General features: G+C 41.7%; 1 protein-coding gene across 2 annotated transcripts in view; it reads right to left on the bottom strand.

Moving 5' to 3' along the window:
• Positions 1–9811, bottom strand: part of CMTM8 (CKLF like MARVEL transmembrane domain containing 8) — a 34869-nt gene extending 25058 nt beyond the window's left edge. Inside the window, exon 1 of one of the 2 annotated variants that reach the window (XM_063408627.1) lies at positions 9436–9811. In XM_063408627.1, coding sequence (XP_063264697.1) covers positions 9436–9603 — 168 coding nt within the window. In that variant the 5' untranslated portion in view covers positions 9604–9811. The remainder of the gene's footprint in view (positions 1–9435) is intronic. The other variant, XM_063408618.1, reaches the window with a different exon arrangement.
• Between the last annotated feature and the right edge of the window lie 8625 nt (positions 9812–18436).

The raw sequence follows: 18436 nt of genomic DNA on the forward strand, positions 1-18436 counted from the left end.
AAGCCTCCTTCAGAACAAATGCTTTTTCCTGTTTTGCTTTCTGCCTGTTTACTTGCGTGGCCTTGCAGAACTGCAACTCAGAGTTTTGCATCTGCTTGGGCTCTTGAAAAACACTGTGTTATCTGCATTGTCCCACAAGTCGATCAATAAACTATTACACACATCTCTGTGAGACAGAGTAGTATGTTCTCCCAGTTTCGGACAGCGCGCTAAAGTTAGGGTCAAAAGCCAATTCTTGCCAAATTTCTGGAAATCTCTTTTTCCACAGCCTTTATTATGGCACTGCATTTTGCATCTCTAGAACACAGAGTTCCTACTGACTTTTAGGTACACCTGAGGAAAAAAAAAAAATTCTGCAACTCAGACCCAAAGCTGGGGATTCAGAAAATGAGGAGTAGTAGAATGAACACAAAGAAATGTAGGGCTTACTTGCCTTGTCTAGCCTTGCCTTGTCTTGTTCCCATAGGAACATTGTGGTGCAAGCAGAAGATAAAAATCAAAATTTCCAAGGAAGCAATTAGCCAGGAGACCATCCTCTCCCTTTGAATAATCCCTTTCCTTACTCACAACATGACTTCCTCCAACACTGTGTGCACAATATCACAGTCACACCTAGAAAAGCTCTTCTGTGCAATGACCATGACAGAAGTTTCTTGATAAAAATGACACAATCAAGAAGATTTTTATTGGATTCCAGTACCTGCACACAATTCAATACGAAACCAATGCTACCAGGGTGAAACTAATTTTGATGCTTCTTAATTTCCAAGACCTTAACAAAATAATAATGTTTTTTAATTGCTTATTGAGTGCCTATACACATGTAAGCTCTTTGAAACAGCACATGGGGCTCCTGATAGCAAGGTACATCACAGTTTACAAATTAAACTACAACCAAATCAGCACAAATGCTGTGTTTTTCATTCTTTTTTCCCCACTAAGGACTGAATTATAGCACCACTCTCCCCTGCATGTATCATAGTTGTGTCCTGAGTCTGTAAAGGACAATTGTGCATTTGTTTATGCTTTCCAACCCACAGCAGTAGTAACAGACATCCACCACAGACTTACCTTCTCCTCACCTGATCCTTGTCAGCCTGCCCTACAGTGGCTGTCTCAGGCTGGGCACAACCAAAGCTGATGTTATCAGTTGAAGTGTCATTTTAAAGACACATTGTAGAGCTTTTCCTTTTGTTAGAGGCTTTTTTTTTTTGCCTCTTCCCCTGTCCCCCAGTGCTGAATTCCTGCCTGCAGCACTCTGTCTCCATTTTTAAGTTTCACCTACAGTTCCTCATACTTGTCTCAAAACTGTGCTGCTCTATTCAGCTATTATCTGCCATAGGAGCTGAGGCCTTTGAAATACCATTATTGTTGAATGTAGAGAACATATAATCCTCTAAAGTTAAAATATATATTAAAGGGACAGACACACACACACACACAAAAAAAAAGAAAGTAAGAAAACAGGAGCCTCTTAGCAGCTGCACAACTTTGAGGCTAAATAAATGGATCTGTGCAAAAACAGTGTCACCTTTAACATATCTAAATTAAGGCCTGGACACAGCAGCCACATTTGAAGCTGATGATGCAAACTGTTCTTATTTTTGGGTATGAAGCAGAGGTTCTTGACAGATTTCCTTTCAAGTTGTGCCCATTAGGCTACCAGTTAAACACAAAGAGCAATTACCAGAGTGTGATCAAAGAGGCTGCTTTTCCTACATGGCCTCTTTCCAGGGTCCTACTTGGGATGTTTTCAATTTATTTATTCCTCGTAACTAGATTATGATACATCCAGAGACTGACATCTTAGTGATTATTACCACACCTACTTTGTCTCAGTTCTACAAAACCTGAATTTAGCACATCTTAAATGAGACTAGAAACACTGTGGCTGCCCAGAACAAACTGTGCAGACTGCATGCCTCTAACAATACCAATTTGTTGAAACTGGTTTTGTTTTGCTCTAAAGATTTTTCTCTCAGCAAACCTGTGGTTCCATCATTGTCATCTGCACACCCACACATTGCAAAAAGAGTCAGTGTAAACACTCAGTATTGTGCTCTAACTTGGCAAAAATGCAGTCACACCCAGGACTCATCCAAACCTGTGCAGTGAAGAGGTCTGGCAAAGCCTGGACAGTGTATTAATGTGTGTAGAACCAAGAGCTCAGCCTCTCTAAGTTCATTAACATAAGCATAATACCAAACTTTCCTTGGACCAGTCCCAGGTGCCACTGAAAGCAGTGACTTCTTTCCTTACTCAATCCCTCCTTTACTGGAGTTTTAAGAGCCTTATACCTGATCTGGTCCTTTCAGAGGCAGGTGAATTAGAGCCAGCAGCTTCCATGGGGAACGGGCTCAGGCCAGGAACAGGAACTGAACTACCTTGCCAAAGGCCTGATGGATGCTAAAAGCTATTTGCTGTTTGACCCTAGATAAAAAAGGGCTAGGACCTCTCTGGAAGGACACTTTCTGCTGTTTTTCTGGAATTCAAAGGGGAAAGAGTGTGGAAATATCACACAATACAAAATGTACGTTATCCAAAATAAAATGAAGCTAAAACATATATATATATATATATAAAAATGTATGTGTGGATATGCATGTATATATATATGTATATTTATCTACATGACCATTATAAACTAAATATATGGCACTGTTATTCCCAGAAGAGAACAGGAAAGAACAGTAGGCTGAATGAGAAGGCAATCAACAAACAAGAACAACACATCATCATTCCCTCCACACTTCCCATTCTGAAGAGTTCAGAGTCCCCAAGAGAATTTTCCTGTGGTTTTGAGAATTCAGTTTTTAAGAAGAATCTTTGAGGCACTGCTGCTCCACTCCTGCCTGTTGGTGCTACACAGGTGGTTCAGAGCACAGAACAGAGCAGACAAACAGTGGGCTCCCCAGGTACACAGGAGTGCTCCCTTCCAAAGGGCAGGCAGGGAGTGCATGGCATCTGCTTGTGCTCTAGAAGCAGCATTTTGTTAATGGACTCAGAAACCCAGGGGCCATTAATGATTTTCCAAGAATCTGGAGTGATCCATAGACAACTTCTTTCTTTGTCCTTTTCCCACCCACATTCTTACTACACTGCCACCAAGCACACCTCTTCATCATACACTGCATGGAAAACAGGGTTCTTTAGGCAGGCATACACTACTTCAAGATCTTCTAATCTGCAGTCTTAACAGTGTGTAATAAATAATTCCAAACAGAAAGCAGGAATGACAGTACAGAAAGAGAAAAAAAGAGAATATAACAAAATGGGACAAAAAAATTCCCAACTGAAAACAACCAACCAACCAAAAAGAAAAGAGACACAGGCAAGCCCAGGATCTGAATTAATTTTAGGACAAAACACACCATCAGGTGTCTCCACCATTATCAGGTACCTCCATCAGGTATCTGCCAGTATCACTGTCTTCCCACAGTACAATTACCCAGGGATTTGGGACTCCTGTGCATATCTGGAAAAAGGCAACCTTCAGGAATGCAGTCATAGTCTCTTTGCAACTGCATCATCAGCATTTGTCCTCTGACCGTGATGGTCACCTCAGCATTTGCCCTCACGGCTCACACCCAGCCACAGCATCGTGCTCAAGCTAAGCCCCTGGGAAGCTCTGCCTATTCCATTAGGAATAATGGGAGGACTGCACATTTCACTATCATACAGACACAGGCCACTGAAGCCCAAAAAGATTATCTAAAATAAGTTTGTGCACTTAAGAATTTTTGCAGGCACAAAAGAAAAAGAAAAAGAAAAATCTAGAGTTCGGGAGGGGAGGAGGAGGAAGGATTTATATTATCTTCACTATCCACCCAACAACAAAGTTGATGTTTAAGTATGACTTTAAAGCATTCTTCTTATGAAGAGATAATAACATTTCATACATGTTGTACCTTAACTCTGACGTATAGAGAATATTTTGCATTTTTGACCTGTGGTAAAACATCTTCATTCAGTTTAAGAGGCATTTTCGCCCTCCTACCACTTAGCCCTAACACTGTTTCTATCATCACTTGGAGCATGTTCAAAAGGTTCCGTTTTCTTGTGTCCCCCAAACAGTTCTCTCTTCCCAAGGAAACACCCTGATCTTGTCCAGGAAAGACCTTACAGGAAACAGAACTTTAAATAACTATGTGATCCTAAAGGAAGATGGAGATCATACAGATGTGTGTATTAAGTACACTAAGGACAGCTAAGGGTTAGCAGTGGAACAACAGCACCTAGAAAAGGCAGAACTGAAACCTGACTTCAGCAAGAGTTTTGTCTGATCAAGACCAAAGGAGAGAGCTGGAACTCTTCATGGTGTGATTTCTTATTCATGCATAGGAACGTGAAGCTGCTGGATGAAGTGACTGACTAGTCAATACAGGACTTGATTTTTCCCATTCAGTAATTCAAAGTGAATAATATTATGATGATGCTTGTGTACATCTCCTCTAGGCAAAGCACTTGTTCAACATGTCAGGAGGTAGCTCTGTGTTGTCAACTAGTTGTGAGCAGACACACTATGACTAGAGTAAAAATTGCATTATAAGAAACAAGAAAAAATGTCTACTGTTCCTGAAATAAGAGAAAATCTTGCTGCTTTCCTCACTGAAGTGAGGAAAGGGGCTCTTTGGAACTCCCTCCATGCTTCTGAGTTATTCTTCTGAGCTATTCCAAGAAATGGGAGGACAGGAGGAGGATGATAGGTATACATAAAACTCTGAACTGCAGTCAGAGAGGGCATAAGACTAAAAGAAAAAGCTAAATGCAAGGAGAGATCTAAGTATAATTTTTGTATTTTAGCTTTCTCACAGTAGATCATCCCTCCCTAAAAACTTCTATTTTTCTTAACACTTATATGACTTTATTGCTGACTTAATTCAATGCTTGAATATCTGTAGGTGAGTTTGATCCATCTCTCAGGAAAAAGAAAAAGGTGAAAAGTCTATAGAACAAACACACTCATATTTCCAGTTGTTCTGGTTTTGGCAACCTCAGTATCTTAGATCTGACATAACTTTCAATATCTATTTAATATTCTGAGGGTCACCAGTCTACTAGAATAAACAAAGTCAACAACATAGCCTTTATGAATTAAACCGTCAAATGTCTAACATTTGAAGAAGAATAATGAACCAGTGATCAAAATTAGTTTTTATTATCCAGAAACATTAATTTGAACTGTAATTTTATGTGGTGCTAATAAAGTAAATAACTTCTTATGAGACTTCTATTTCAAGTATCTGTTTTATCCTGGGCATTTCAAAGAATAATGTGCATAGAACAGCACATAAAGAAATGCAACTGTAACTACAATTTACTAAAATTTACACCATCACAAGATCTCACGTACAGCAGCAGCATAGAAACTTTGTGAACTTTCCAAGCTATATAAGTATTTGTTTTTGTCAAGGTCAAATAGCCATCACAAGCCTTAAAATCAGTAGTGCAACTTTTACAAGAGACTCCATCTAGCAACACACTGATGTGAAGCAACAATCTGAAGAGATCAATGTCACCCTGCTAGAAAGTAAATACTTTTATAACTACATCCATAGCAACCACAAAACTCTCCACTTCCCCAAAGTGATCCATAATGCTTGACTTGAGAAGCTGATTTAAAGCTCTGAGAAGGTATCACTAGCCATCATTTTTCTTGGCCATAAAAGTCCCAGGAAGATAAACGTAGCTTTTCTGGGCCATCATTTTACAGAAAAGAAAGACTCAAAAGATATCTCTAGAAATTGCTATACTTGCTCATTTTGAAACTGTAAATCCTCCAGGGGGACTGGTGGTGCTACACTGTAGGAATCAGTATCAATTATTTTATATGATGTATTTTTACTTCAGTGTCAACCCAGGCAATTGACATCTCATTTTCTCATTTAATGACTTTTTAGAACACCACTTACATCTTCCATACTACTTTTCACCAATGGATCTCAGTGAGCCTTACAAAGATTTGTACACATATTCCATGAACAGATGAAACATTTTGAGAAGTTAGAGAGGCCCAGATAAATTAGCTTGCAGTAGTCAATGGCCAACTAAAGCCAGTAAATCCAAGTTTCCAAAGTCAGAAGCCCCTGCCCTGTCCAGCAAGCACTACTACTTGTGTATATAAGTGCTTTGGACAGCCTTCCATGCACCGAAGTTATGTTTTATGCCAGTTTCCAAAGGCCTCTCAGAAATGCACTGGCATTTTCCATTTTGCTCCTTCCACTGAAATAAACTGATCCCAGTTGTTTCCAAGTGAGTGGCAGGAAACCTTGCACTTGCTCTGGGTCGAAGGCAGTGGAAATCTGTCAGCACCAGGTAATTTAGCCTACACTTCAGGCTGAATTTCTGAGTTCATTCATGCTGGATGTGTGCAGTGCTAGACCAAAAGGCATTACAGAGTCAAGCTGAACCAGGTTTGGGTACATAACTCTATTACTGCTGAATAGGCACAGTCAGCCTCATCCCACATTTACACAGGCTCTAAAGCAGCCACATAAAGGACAGATAATACCTGATCCATCATAAAACCTGTCTTTATAAAGCTAACTCGTTTTGAACAAATTTGAAACAGCAGACTGAGTTAATGGCAGACCAGTGCTTTGCAGGAGTACAAAGAATCTCTTAGCAGGAACTGTTAAGCTGAATTTATGTGCCATTAAACCACAGTCTCAGTGCAGATGTAGGCTGGTTACCAGCACACGTGGAAATCCACACAGCAGTCAATTCACCTTCACAGTATGCAAATTAGGGAAGTGGGAGCAAAACCTGATCAAGATCCTTCATTTAAGGGGCTGGAATATTTCACGTATGTGGTAACTTTCTGCTTTTCCATTCTCTTTGGTCAAAGAATAACACAGATTTGCCCTCTGCTACACAGAGAAGAGAGCTCCAGTTTCACAGCCAGGATACACAGACTGCGCCCCTCTTGCTGCATACACACAGCTGACTGACAGCAGCAATAATCAAATATTTATGCAGCCCCACAGTGCAAACTCTCAGAGCATTTGGCACCATTGTTTAATGCCCCTAGCTCAGCTTCAACATGGACATGGGATCTGGCAGATGAGTAGCTGCACTGATAGCAGATATTACTAAAAACAGTCCTCTTCCCTGTCCATGTCACAGCTGTCCCAAAGAAGGGGCACCAGAAGCAAAGGGATGCTCCTACCACAGCAGCTGTTCTTTAGAGCTCAGTGCTTAGACTGGAAAAGAGCTATCAGGCTGCAAACTCTGAGACTGAATTACATGCTGGTCTTATCTACAGGTTTGGAAACCCTTAGCAGAAGGATCGTGCTATAAGCTGGGGGATCAGTACTGAGGGTCAGAAATATCCTGAAGGGTCAGTTGATGCAGGCAAGGCACAACAATCAGAACAGCCTGGTTTAGGGTACAGAACTCTAATACTGCTGAATATGTACAGCAAGTTTTGAAATAGAGATCTTGGGATCTCTAGTCGTGCTCCGTTAAAGCACATTTACTCTCAGGAAAAAAAAAAAGAACACACCTAACTGGTGGAAAATGTTTAACCAAAACCCAATGCCAAATATATATATATATATTTATATATATATACACATATAAAGTCACTATGTGATTTTAGTAACCGGGGTTCTTTCAGCTAATTCCATATAGAGGTCTTCACTAATATGTTTTTCTTTAATTTCACAGAAGAACAGCTACTCTAGCTGTTTTAAAATAAGTGGAGTTAAGAACTAGAAGTATTTCCTTAAAGGCGCTATCTATCAGTACTGTACTTCTGTAAGACCTGCCCACAACTTTCAATTTCATATCAGAACGGTACTCTGTTCTCTCAAGTACACTATCACAAACCAGTAAAAGTTAGAGACTTCTATTAGCTCCTTTGAGTTGGCCAGGGACTGCTCATCCTCACATTTTACAATTATTCCAGGAGCTAGGAATGGCTGAGAGGAAACAAAATCCCCCTGAAAAGTATCATCACTGTTTAGAAAGATACGCTGCACAACATCATCTGTCAACATGAACTGGAAGGCACACTTCCAACAAAGCGTAAGCAAGAGCCTGTCCATGCCCTGTGGCCATGTAGCTCAATGTGAGTGCAGCTGATCCAGTGCTCACAGCCAGGATGAATATATGACATTCCAGCAGGGCTCGGGAAAAGCCTTGGGCGCCTCTGTAACAATCTACAGTGGGATCACTCTTCAGATAAAGTACAAGAAAGGTACATAACTCTGCTGTAATTACTAACTGAAAAAGAGTGGAAAAGAAAGCAGCTGTTCTTTCAAAAACTTGTTTATTCACAGCTTTGACAGTGAAGCATCTCCTGTATTTAACAGTCAAAACCAGTCTACAATCACCCATCTACTAGAGATGGACAGAATTCCCAAGGACACTGGAACACAGGGTAGCAGCTGCTAGCAGTCTGACTTCACAGCCTCATCACCATTGGCCTGCACTGCAATCGGGCATCTCAGGGTGCATCCTCTCTCCAGTGGCACTGTTCCTGCCAGAGGTCCTACATCACACATCAGCCTGAAGCTTTGCCTGGTTATTTTAACTTCCAAGTCCGCAAAACCAACAGCCATTCCACTGCTGCGGTGAAGCACAATGTTTTCAGCCTTGGAAAACAAATGTGGGCTGATAAGTTAATCCTCAAAGCTTCAATACCACAAAAACTTCACACAGGAAACTCAAAAAGTTAGGTGGAGCAGCCAGCTCTTTGAGACCCTTAATTATTAATCGTGCAGATGAGTGGAATTAAACAAATCATTTTTAAGAGGAAATGCTGAGTATCTGTTGCTCAACACACTGATGGCACCCAGGCCTGCAGAGGGATCCCGGTGTTGTGCTGTTCGCCACCTACCACTAAGGCAAGTGACCGAATTTAACACTGCCCGGCCCTCTGTATGTTCATTTACACCTTACGGACTGCCCGCAAAAAACAAATTCGCTACCAAACCCAAAAGGTGTCAGTTCATCTCCCACTCTTGCACAGGTGTATCTAAGCACTAAGAGCGTAAGGAAATGCTTTTTATTGACCTAGGGAACAAAGATAAAATGTTTAATCAACTCTCACATCACGACTATTCGTGCGCTATATAGTGCAAAGCACACACAACCCATGTGGTTACAGAAAAGTCTCCAAAACTCAGTTCCCGATCTGCCAAAACTCGTCTTTCCTCTACGGGACGTGATGATACCGCAGATAGTACGGGAGGCTGAACAGTCCGCGGGTGCCCTGCGCTACTTTTCCAGTTTGCAGGCGGGACGTTGTGCCCCGGCCGTAGAGCCGCTCTTGCTTCCATGTGCTCGTCCTTTCCCGCGCCTCACCTGCGGGCACGGCCCCTCGGCAGCCGCGCCGGGTGATGCGCCCAGGGGAGCGCCCCGGTCCATCCCTCACCCCAGCGGCGGCCGAGGCTCCCCCGGCCCCCCGCGCCCCCGCCCCGGGTCACTCACAATCTCGGTCACCATGAGGAGCCCGGGCACGGTGCGCAGGAACTCCCTGTCGTAGGCGAGGGTGCTGGAGCTGGCCGACAGGTTGGCGGTGAAGGAGCTGCTGGTGGTGGTGACCGTGTGCGAGCGCGGGCGCGGCGGCTGCTCCTGAGGCGGCGCGGGCGGCTCCATGGCCGGCGGCTGCGGCCGGACGGGCGGCGCGGAGGCCCCGCCGTTCGCCGCTTTGTGTGGCCCCGGCGCCGCGGGCAGCCCCCGCCTGGGCAAGGGGGAGGAGGAGGGTGCTCGGCGCCCGGCCCCGGCCCGGGAGGCGGATCCGAGCGGCGCCGACCGCCCCGCAGACCGCCCGGCCCGGCCCTCCCGCCGCTGCCCCCGGGCGGGAGCCGGCGCTGCTGGGGCGAGGCATCCCCAGCGCCAGGGAACGAGGGTCAGAGCAGGGCCCCTCTCAAAACCATCTCTTGACCTCCCGGACTTACACACACTCGGTGTCCCGTCTGCTTCCAGTGCAGCCGAGGAGCCAGGCTGAGCCACGGCTATGTGTGCCACGGCTGTGTGTGCCACAGCCCCGTGGGCGAGCGCGGTTTGCGGGGTGCAGCCCCGAGCGCCGCCGTCACGGTCCCTCCAGGCTGTCACCCCCGGCTCCGAGCGCCGGCAGGAGCCGCGCTGCTGCTGCAGGTGGCTGTCCCCAGCGCCGGGGAGAGGCACCAGCGCTAAGTGCCGCGGGCGGGCAACAAGAGTCTGGGGGATAACACAGCCCTCTCAGAGCTGGAAATGGGGGTTTTGCTGGGGTCTGCCAAATAAACAAGAGACTGAACAACGCAAAAGACTTTCAAAAGCCGCAAAAGTCACTGGAAATGTCAAGTATGAAGTCATTATTGACCTGCTACCTGGCAGTGTTGAGCTGTTCCTTAACCTGTATTTTTTCAGGACTCCAGTCTGAAGTGTCATCTTTAAAAAAACAAACCCAAACATTTCTTGATCTTTTAAGAGCTTCTAAGGATATCTTCCATTCCACAAAAACCATGGGGTTTGAACAAAAAGCAAGCAGGTTATAGTTATTTTCAACGTTCAGGAACTCTAATTAGCAAAGGATTTGCATTGGCCGTTCAGTAAAAGTGTTTTCCACATGTCTGGTGGCTATTGTCCTTGAATTGTTTACTGCTGCTCTCCTACTGGATCACAAAGGCTGGATTTTGTGGTATTATCTTTCAGCAAGGGATTGAAGCAGCTGGGGAGGGAGGAGGAGGAGTATGGGGGAGTTTCTCCCAAGAAATACAGGAAACACAATTTACCCGAAGGAACTGTTCTTGTGCATTATTGTGTCTCTGCTCAGAGTGCAAGTGTGTCACGGCACAGGCTCCATGGGCTTCTGGGAATGTGTATTTTGGCTCAGGCTCTGTGAAGCCTTCATGTCCTCTAAACTTGGACTAGGAAAAGAAGTAAATTCTGATTAGAAAAAAAATGCAATTTGATGAAGCCTTTCAATGTAATTGTTTTAGACACTGGTGACTCTTTTATTTAAGATGGCAGAAGAAATGTGCCAGAGTTCTGCAAACATGAACTGGAGGTCATCGGAACACGATGTCTGTCACTTGACACGATAAGATATACAGATAGCATCTTTTTTTTTTTTTTTCTTTTTTTTTTTTTTTTTTTCTTTTTTTTTTCTTTTTTTTTTTTTCGAGGGAAAAAAAAAGATCATTAGTAAACCACACACTAAAACCACTGAACACAACTCCTTAATCATGAAACAAGGAATTTGACACTTTTTGGCATAACCATGATTTTTTTGTGACATTAACAGCATTCTGTATTTTTTGTGTTCCTATTTTATCCCTTTCGATTATATGAGTTGATATTTTAAAGGAACAGAACACACCTGTGCACTGGTCTGTGTGGAGGCCTGCTTCAACTGGCTTGCAAGTAAAAAGTGCTTTATCTGATTGTTCAGCACTGCCAAGGTTCCTTCCAATGCCAGAGCTATTTTGCCATGCCCCTGTTGTTGTTAGTGAGGACCCATTGTAACAGCACTGATTATCGCCTCTGAGAGATTCCTGTCTTTTCAGTTTTCCACCTAGAAGATCAGTAAGTAAAAGTGAGCAAATGTGGGTCTAAAATTCATGCTGCTATCAAAATTAACACTAATTTCAAAGTTGCTTGAGACATTCACATAACTTGCCCTTTGAGAGCTGATTTATTTTACACTGGATGTATATTTTCACCATGTTCTCACCATTTCCAGGATGTTATTCAGTGGTCTCAGTGTTCTTGCATAATTCTAAAATTTTTTCTTTATTTTGCTCCCTAAAGTCTTGAGGGTCAGTGTTGTTTTTCTTTCAACCATTAGAATCAGAGCAATAAATTTCTTTGCTTTTGGTCTGCACACCTGTCATTTGAGCATCCCAGCTCCTGTAGGGGAGAAAAAAATGTAAAATAAAAACACAGATAGGGAACCAAGTGTTTTCTGCTTCAGCTATATTAATACACTGTACACTTTCAGTGTCTGTTTTAGAGGTCTAGTATCATGATTAATTCAACAACAACTGGAGGGCTACACTTGTGGGCAATTTCTCTGAACACTGGCTGCCATTCTGACTTCCCTAGTTAGCTTATTTTTCCCAGCAAACATATTCAAATGAGTTTCCCTAAAAAACGGGTGAACACGCTAGAAGCTTTTCTGTATCTGATACTTCTGGAAGCAAATTTCATTCTTTAACTTGACAACATAATACTTGACATTTTGAACGTTAATTGTGAGGCTCTAATTTTTTTGTTTTGCATCCTTGCACTGAGGGCTAGAACTGGAAAGCCTTCAGGGACCAGCTAAGCCTAGCTAGATTTTTTTACATGTAGATAGCATCAGAAACAGAATAATTGAATGCTGCTGCTTGAACAATCAACCTTTTATTACAGAACTACCAAGAGAGAATAAGGTGGCCCATTTTCTTTATTTTAAATTAACCTTTCAAGGGAAGGATCGGCAAGGCTTTTAAATACCAGTCAGGATTGTAACCTCTTGTTTATCAGCTCCTATAAGGAAGTAAACTGTGATTAGGAAAAAATATGCAGTTTGGTAAAGTCTTTCAATGTAAATTGAAGGCTTTTTATAAAAGCAAAATAGTGGATACCAGTGTTATCAAGTTTCTCAGCAAAGGGATTACTCCTAAACATTTCAATATCTAATTAACAGATTCTTCCATTTAAGCTGGTTTTGTTCTCAGATCTTGAGGTATCAACATTTTTGGCATTACTGATGGAGCTCTCTAGAACTATTTTCTTAGCAACAATCTGGCCAGCTGGAAGTGCTAATTAAAGTAGACTCACAGGCCCAAGGAGTGGAACTGACTGGAATTTCCTGAACTGTTTTTCTGGTTTGAAATACAGCTTCCCTTCCCCCTTCCAAAATCCTAGACTTTTCAAATGTCAAACACATTCAAATTTTTTTTAGGTAAGTAAAACACATTAACATATAAAAGATAAGTGAGATTTTTCAGTGGTTATCAGTAGGTTTCAGCCCAAACAAAAATTTACTGTATTTAAACCACCTAGAAGTGAACTAAGAAAGCTAAGGGAGTTTGTTCTTAAGAGAGCAAGAAAGGAACTTTACTTTTCATGAAACCCAGGTCTCACACAAGGAACAGGGATTCATGTCGGATGTCCAGGACAAATATTCTCACCCTTGACATCCTACTGTGCTAATCTGAGGATATTTTTAGTTAGCATTAAATCAAGAAGTGATTGGAAATTTCCTAATGGCTTTTCATAATTAACGAAGTGTAGGCTTTGAGCTACAAAAGTATTCAAGTAAATAATTTATAACACATTTTACCCTTCGGCAGCTTACAACTATATGGAAAAGCTGATTTATACTAACCCAAACCAGAAATACTTGATTTGTACTTTGGTAGTAACGTGTGCCATAGACACATGATCAATCAAGGCAAATGTCTCTGTGTAGGAATCTGTATTTCACAGACTAAAGATGGTTTTCATGACTGAGATACTTGGATCTTCCAATGTTGCTGCAACAGAGTGAAAATAGATGAGATGCCCATATTTTCAAAATGGCTATTATTTGGCAAATCCATGGAGAGTCTTTGTTTGTACACGGGGCTACTGAACACAAGACTTGTTTTGTTTTGCAGCTTGGGCACCTAAAATTAATGAACATAAAATCAATTACCAATTCAAACAACAATCAAAGTAATGACAGTGCATGGGATTTTATCATCAGCTGTTTGTTACTACCCTAATGCTGGAAAAGGCAGGATTTAATGTATATGTTCTGTACTCCTCTTACCACAAATATTGCTTTCTTTGCATGAAGTTTACTTGAATTATATAGACAAAGTCCTAACTGTAGACACACAGTCCTTTTACCAGCCAGAAAGCCGTCTTACAACATATTTTGCCATACAAATAATTAACTCTGTGCTGGGAACAGTAATATACTGACTTTTAGATTTTATTTTCCAGTTTTGAAACCCATGACACTAAGTAAACTGTGTGGTGATAGAGACTGTGCTGAGAAAAGAAAGCACAGAGTACATAAGCTGTATATTTTCTTTGCATTAGGCTTTTACAAGGTGTTTTATCTGCTCTGGGAATCTAAATATCCTTCCCAGCCCTGAAACACAACTATGTCATAGATACTGTATTGAGGAAAAATTGATTACTTCTTTCAGAGCTGACTCGTACTTATAACACACTCATTGCACACTGAGTATATATGCTTAACTTCAGGGCAGAGAGCACATCTACTCAAATTAAAAAAGAGTTTGTAGTGAGAAGTGTGAAGTCTACATATAAATCTTTTCAGAATGGGAGCTGTGGTTTTCATGCTTTGGGGCCAGGGACCTGAGCTCTGTAGTGCATCTGCAAGAGCATGTCTGCATTTTATTTCCCAGGCTGCTTCCCAGCTGCTCTCGGCCGTCTTGCTCTCTGGGGAGCCTGCAAGCACAGCTCCAAGCACAGCTGGTGGCTGTGGCTTCTCACACCTGCAAATCAGAGGCCACCCGAATACTCAAGAGCGTCTGGTGTCATGTTGTGAGGAAGGAGCTTATTCTGCCCCTGAGCATGTCCAGGCAGGCTGTCCCTGAGGCACACTCACAAATACTTTCATTAGGGTCAGCAGTCCGCCACAGACCTTTAAATATAATTATGGAGCAAACACATACTAGTGATTACATCCTTGAGAATATAAACATTTCCACTGAAGACGTGCATTTTCTACTTGCTAAGGGTGGTGCTTGCCTAAGTGTTTATGTAAATCACAGCAGGTAATGTTTATACAGCACCCAAGCCCAGTGCAAAACAGCTGGAGGAAAATATCACCTTCAACAATTGTCAATGCCATATTTGTGTTTAGATAATTAATGAAAGATTGTATAATTCTACCATGGTTTCATCACAGCACCATCCAAGTTTAACTAGAGAGTTCACAGCCAACTCAGTTTGCTTGTAGGCTTAAACAAAATAATAAACAGTCAGCTCTGTTGCTCTGGTGTGGTTGGTACAACACCATGACACAGGCCTGAGACTTAAAGTCCTGTATTATCCCAAAGTATCCCAAAGTGTCATATATTATCCCAGATTATGAGGAGGTGACTTGAGCTTGTGGTATTTGTATATACCCTGAGAGAAGACATGGCTGGCAGGCAAAAACCTAACAAAATACTATGGCTAAAAGCTGAAACTAGGCAAATTCAGACTGAAAATAAAGTGGTTTTGTTGTTGGGCCTTTTTGAATTTATTTTTATAACATAGCATGATTAGCTATTTGTAGGATTTATTAAATAAACCAGTAAACTCTCCACCATTTTAAATCTATAATTCCAAGCTATAGGTTTATTTGAAATGTACTCTTTACCACACTTACATTGACAAATTTTGTGGTCTTTATTATACAGAACATGACAAGAGATGACCCAAATGATTTGAGAAACTGCAGAAATTAATTCCAGTTATTTCCATAAAGTGACAGTCTTTGTTAACACTAGTCACTCGGCTGTACAGTACACATGCAGTACCAATGCCTGACACATCTCCTGGAGTGGCAGCACAATAAAGGATCTCATGAATCTTACTATGTCTGGACAATGAAAGCTGCTGATGAAACCGCTGTACAGGGAGAATCAGTTTTATGCAGATATTCTGCAAGGTTCAGGGGTGGAAAATTTCTCATCCAGAGAAAGTTAAAAAGCTGTTGGGCTGACTGCAGGATCTGCAGAGAAAGATACCAGCTGACTGGGGCGAGGTGCCAGTGTACATGTACTTCTGTCACAGGGGGCTGAAGTGCAGGAGGAGTGACCTAAATCTTGGGGAACACAACACTGGAAGGAGAAGGCAGAGAAGTGCAGGCAGATGTTTTACTGCTCCTCGTGGTGGTTGACACAGCCTTTCTGTTAGTATGGATTTTTGACATCTCTCCATTTCCAGGAGAGGAAAATGTTAGCAATACACCACATAGTGGCCTGAAATCTCCAAGCAGCTGAGCGATATCATGGGCATTTTCAAATCAGCAGTTTATTTTTGCTCTAGACAAGTGCCAAAAGACTTCTGTGCAATGAAGAACAAAATGACCCTGATGTTTGTATCCTCAGAACAGTCTTAACCCTGAAACAAAACAAAACCAAAGAGACATTTCTCCCTAATACAAAACACAGTCAAAGCCGGACACAGAGGTGCCAGTGTTTCAGGATATACAGAATACTGCTCATGACTGTAAGTCATTGGAAGCTTTCATAGCATTAGTGTTAGAGATATGCAAAGAACCAGCATGCAAAGCCCCCAATACCTGGTAGGTCTTGTGTCAGTGCATGAAAAAACACCTGCAGTGATGCGAGGCATCCTCCAGTTCTAGCTTCCCAAAAACATCCTTTGCAAGAGAAGCAGGAGTTTGAAGAAACAGGAGAGAGGGAATAATGTTTCTGTTATGACTACAAATATTTATGGGGAATGGAGTGTGTTTTCTGCTGCTGGCCTAGTAAGACTTGCTGAGATTTTTAAATAAATCAGAAAGACAAATTTAGTTAAATTTCTCAATTCACTTAGTTTCCTAAGAAAATTGCAGGCTTTGGGCTCTGTGAAAACAGTACATGGTGTGAGACTATAGAACAGTTGGGGGTGGATGATGGGCTGCCTTTTGGAGGGATTGGGATTTCCTCAGAACATAGGCTTATTCCATTTATGCCATGTCTTGAGAAAGCTTATCCTGTCAAGTCGTTTATCACTCTGCTAACCAGCTACTGAGCATGGATAAAGCTTCTTCCCTAGATCAGTGAGGGTAAAGAGAATTTTAGAAGAAAGGAAGGTTTTCATTTGGGGATTTTAGGAGATTGGGAGAAGAGCAGATAGGAGTTAGGATATCTAAGCTCTTTGAATGATGAGAAAAACATACCAGCAAGGATTTTTCTATCAGTTCACAGTGCAACTAAAATAGTCTTTCTGCTGGGGGCATCCCAGGTATTTAAACTATGTGAACTGGCACTGCCCTGTAGTTTGCAGTACTAGATCTGGAGTAAGTAGAGGATGCTCTGCTTACTCCATGGATATGTCTCTAATTACTGACATTAAAGTGAATGAAGTCCATCATAGATTTACAAATATATGGCTTAATGCCAACTATGAGACAATTATGACGTGAGATTTTTAATTACACAGATGTTCCCATCCATCCCTACAATGAAAAAGCTTACTTTCCCATAAACTTTGAGGTTGGCTCACCTTAATGATCAAGTGAAGTTCAGACTCCATTGGTTGTGCTGGCTGCAGCAGGGGTATTTATAAGAGCAAGCTACTCCATGTAGATTTTTCTGCAGAGAGCATATTCTCAGTTAGCACATTCTTGGCATTTACAAGAATTTGAATCTTCTGGTAACCTTCCTCTTTGTTGTGTTCACCTGGAATTGACAGATCAGTTCAGACTCTGAAGAAGAGGACAGGTGGTGTGATAGCTTAACCTTCATCTTCTCAGCACTTCAGAAATTTGATTATATATAAATATACATACACACACAGAGGCATACAAGAGCATGTCTCATAGATCCAGACAATTATTGAAAAAAAAAAAGAAATGGTCATTAAACATGTCAAATCTATGATATTACAAGAGCAGTGTGATTCTCTGAATATACCAATCAAATAATTACTCACTTGCCTTCCTCACAAGGATTCAATCAGAGGCCCAGGAAACAAGCTGTATCAGTGTGTGCAAATGAAGGTCATGCATCAAACTGCTGGGCTTTCTTTTTAAGTGATACTATGATTGCTATTTCAATGAAGGAGTAATCAGGGAGGTCATGGTTTCATGATTCATAGTTCCAGCAGGCAGTGCAAGGAAAAATATTGAAGTTAGCAATGATTTATTTAAACCAGATATTACTTTGATGAAATCTCATTTGCTCCAAGGGAGGTTTAGATTTGATATTAGAAAAAAATCCTTTACTGGCCAGGTTTTGGAACAAGCTGCCCAGGGAAATGGTGGAATCACCATCCTTGGAAGTGTTTAAAAAAGCATGGGTATGGTACTTGGGGGCACAGTTTTGTGGTGAAGATGGCAGTGCTGGGTTAACAGGTAGACTCAATGATTTTATAGGCCTTTTCCAACCTATAGGATTCTATGACTTCTTGCATGCAAGCATCCTTCCTGTGCTAGAATACTTTCTATGGGCTATCTGAAATCACTAGTGAAGGTTTTCTTGATGTAATTAATAAGAAATACGAGTAAGTGGATTAGGTCAGTTCATCAGCGCTGAAATGCAGGATTTAATAAATTATCTTCATCAATAGCAATGAACAACACTGGGATACCTCAATGAGTATTTCAAGGTATCTATCCAACCAGCAGCTGATTTATAGGTGACATCCTACAGCGTGCAAAAATACTCCAATATATAAAACAACCCAGTGTAAGACAACCAGCGATAAGAAAAAAATACACTTAGAAAAGGGAAAAAAAGTGCTGATGAAGACATGTCTACTAAAAGGACGAGTATTCAATCATGCT

This window comes from Prinia subflava, chromosome 1, assembly GCF_021018805.1.
Source record: "Prinia subflava isolate CZ2003 ecotype Zambia chromosome 1, Cam_Psub_1.2, whole genome shotgun sequence".
In the NCBI taxonomy this organism is placed as follows: Eukaryota; Metazoa; Chordata; class Aves; order Passeriformes; family Cisticolidae; genus Prinia; species Prinia subflava.